At 33.0% G+C, this 2,835-nt stretch overlaps 1 protein-coding gene across 2 annotated transcripts; it reads left to right on the top strand.

The window, feature by feature from the left end:
* Positions 1 to 361: 361 nt before the first annotated feature.
* Positions 362 to 2,534, top strand: LOC131804028 (uncharacterized). 2 transcript variants are annotated; one of them, XR_009342875.1, is made up of 4 exons: positions 362 to 1,003; positions 1,061 to 1,201; positions 1,261 to 2,108; positions 2,175 to 2,534. XR_009342875.1 is itself a non-coding variant. In XM_059126250.1 (4 exons), the coding sequence occupies exons 2-4, from the start codon at positions 1,082 to 1,084 to the stop codon at positions 2,091 to 2,093; spliced, it is 882 nt and encodes a 293-aa protein (XP_058982233.1). In that variant the 5' UTR covers positions 362 to 1,003; positions 1,061 to 1,081; the 3' UTR covers positions 2,094 to 2,534. The 2 variants fall into 2 exon arrangements, 1 of the variants encoding a protein (XP_058982233.1); XM_059126250.1 differs by having other exon boundaries at positions 1,261 to 1,473; positions 1,545 to 2,534.
* The last annotated feature ends 301 nt before the right edge of the window (positions 2,535 to 2,835 follow it).

The following is a 2,835-nucleotide window of genomic DNA, read 5'->3' on the forward strand; positions in this document are numbered from 1 at the left end:
CATTTAATAAATTAAAAAATATTTTATTTGACTTTGTTGCAGTTTTTTTATTTCACCCCAGATAAATTGATAGCAGATATTTATAAGAATTTATTACTTTTTAAATATGTCCTTATCGAATCTACACTGAGGGAAAAATCCCGTTGCGAAATCAAGCACGTATGTTGTCATTTTCGCAACGACCCGTTGTTATATTTTTCAACAACGGCTGTTGGTGAATTGTGCACGAACGTGCTCAAATTGACACCGAGACGTGGTCAACTTTCGGTACCAACAACAGCCGTGCTTAATTTGTCCATTTGTAATATTGGTAATTGCAGCCGATTACACACGAGTAAAAAATGACAACGGTGGTGCATGATTCACACACGGTCGTTGTCAATATGACACCGGTCGTGTATGAATTATGCACCACCACCTGCATAATGATGCACCACCGTTGTTACTTTGTACACCGACGTGCATGAATCGTACACGATCGTTGCCATTTTAGCAACTACCGTGTATGAATCATGCACCACCGTTGTCATTTTTTTTACTCGTGTGCAATCGGCTGCATATTTACCATTTTTTCCGTGTTATTGAAAGAGAAAGGACGCATTGTGCAAAAAATTTATTGAAAATGAATAATAATTCGCAAGATCCTCAAAATATCATTGGTGAGTTGTTAGAAATCGATGGCAATATTGTTGTGGTTCGCGATACAAACCATTGCAGCAGTCAAGATGCGGAAAACAATGAGGACGATTATATGTTAAGGGAGTTCTTAAAAGGAATAAATATGGAGTCGCTTTTTGAACAATTAAAAGGTAAGTAAATAAAAATGAATTTTTCAGTTAATCAGTGTAATTAACAAAGAATTTTCTTTTTTGTTCTTTTAGCATCACATGTAACATTTCGCAGCTTGCAGTACTTGAAAAAAGAAGATTTAAAGGAAGCAGTGCCACCATTGGGACTGCGTGTTGAATTCAGAGAAAAGCTCTTTGCTTGGAAAAAACGAAAGGTACGTATTATTTGTTTTACAGAGTTGAACTCAGTATTAATATTGTCATAACAATAGCTCGGGATTGATGACGAAACTATGTCAGTTCCATCTAAAATAGGTGAATGGTGGAAACGCAACGAGACACCTGCAAGTACTCCTGGTACTCCCGACACTACAGGTTCGAACTGCTCAAAAGCCAAAGGAATTTTGTCAGAGGTAAGGTAAGAGTAATATTTGTGTAAGCATAGTTAATGTAGTTTTTTTATTTAATATAGGATCTAACGGAATTGTTAACACATACCTCGAAGGGGAAACTAGCGCTTGAATGTAGTAGCGTTAATAAGAAATTAAGTGACGAGCAAAGAGATGATATAATTAATATAATTATTGAAGATATTTTAACCAACAATGTTACTCTTTACACTCAAGACTATATGCGCATATTGGATGAAATTTGTTCCGTTTTTCCTCTTGAAAACGAAATGAGGGTAAGATTAACAATATAAACAACGTATCTGATTATGTAGTTTCTTAACTTATAATATGTCTTTATTTTTAGGATTATTATTACATTTCAAGAAAAGGAAAGAACAACGCAAGCGGAAAACTTTATGCCAAGTATAGAAACAAGAAGTCCAAAAGAATAAAGCTTTTGATTTCCGAGCCTAGCACAAGCAAAGCAGCAACTCACACATCTCCTAATTTTTGTAACAAAGATGTTCCCGAAATTGATGAATCAGTTGAAAATTCATTGAAAGCTTCCTTACTAAGAGAATGTAATGATTGGGGATCGATCTGCGAAAAATGGAAAAGATCTTTTAACATACGGCAAAGAGATATAAAAAATTTAAGTAGCCATACATTTCTCCTTGAATGGACGAAGTTGTCCGATGCAAGAGCTTCAGAATTGGTAAGTAGCCATGAGCTATTTATTTGTATATGGATACTAATGTTTCGTTTTAGGTCAACATTGATTTCGATATTATGTATCCACAGAAAGGCAATCTTCTACTTTCTAAATGGGACCAATTTAAGAAAAAAATTTACAATTATTATGGGAAAAATATTCATAACGAACATTGCAAACAACTCTTCGCAAATGTTTTGACGGCAAGCAGCATAGGTAAATTTTAATTCCTGATTTATCATAAACATTAAAAGTAATATTTATTTTATATTTCGGTTGCAGATGCTCAAGATTATATATACGCAATACTGTTGAATTCAGTTTTACCATCACCTGCTAGGTTTAAATGTGGAAACGGTAAATTACGAAAAAAAGTAACAATAGCTGATTCGCAGGAAAGTTTCGTACTGCGACTACCGACAATTAACGATTATAAAAGGCAAATTGATACAGTCACTGAAAAGTATTACAATGCTGGATTAACTATACAGCCATTTATAATTGTGGAGGGTTTGTCCGATTTCAATATAAAAGGTTTTTATGTTTTTTTTAACCACAATTTGTTAAAATTTCAATCGTTCCTCGAATGTTTAGATACATGTTTTAAAATTTTTCATGCACTTTCTTTAAAATATCCAAATGCCTGCCAAATTCCATGGATTTTTATCCAAAAATATTTTTATGAAATTAATACTGTATATGATATAAAATCAGTTAATTTGACTTCACTTATTAATTTCTGCAACAATAATTAAAGTACAATTCAAAATGTATATTTGCTTTCGTTGCCGTAAGCATTTTGATAAGGCAAATCTTTTAATAGCTCATTTGAAAACAGACCATTTAATGTCCACTAAATTTTTAAAAGTACAATGCGTTCAGGACAACTGTAAGCAAACATTTACAAAATTTACGTCATTCAGAATTCATTTAGAAAAACTTC

Source organism: Musca domestica, unplaced genomic scaffold, assembly GCF_030504385.1.
Source record: "Musca domestica strain aabys unplaced genomic scaffold, Musca_domestica.polishedcontigs.V.1.1 1, whole genome shotgun sequence".
In the NCBI taxonomy this organism is placed as follows: domain Eukaryota; kingdom Metazoa; phylum Arthropoda; class Insecta; order Diptera; family Muscidae; genus Musca; species Musca domestica.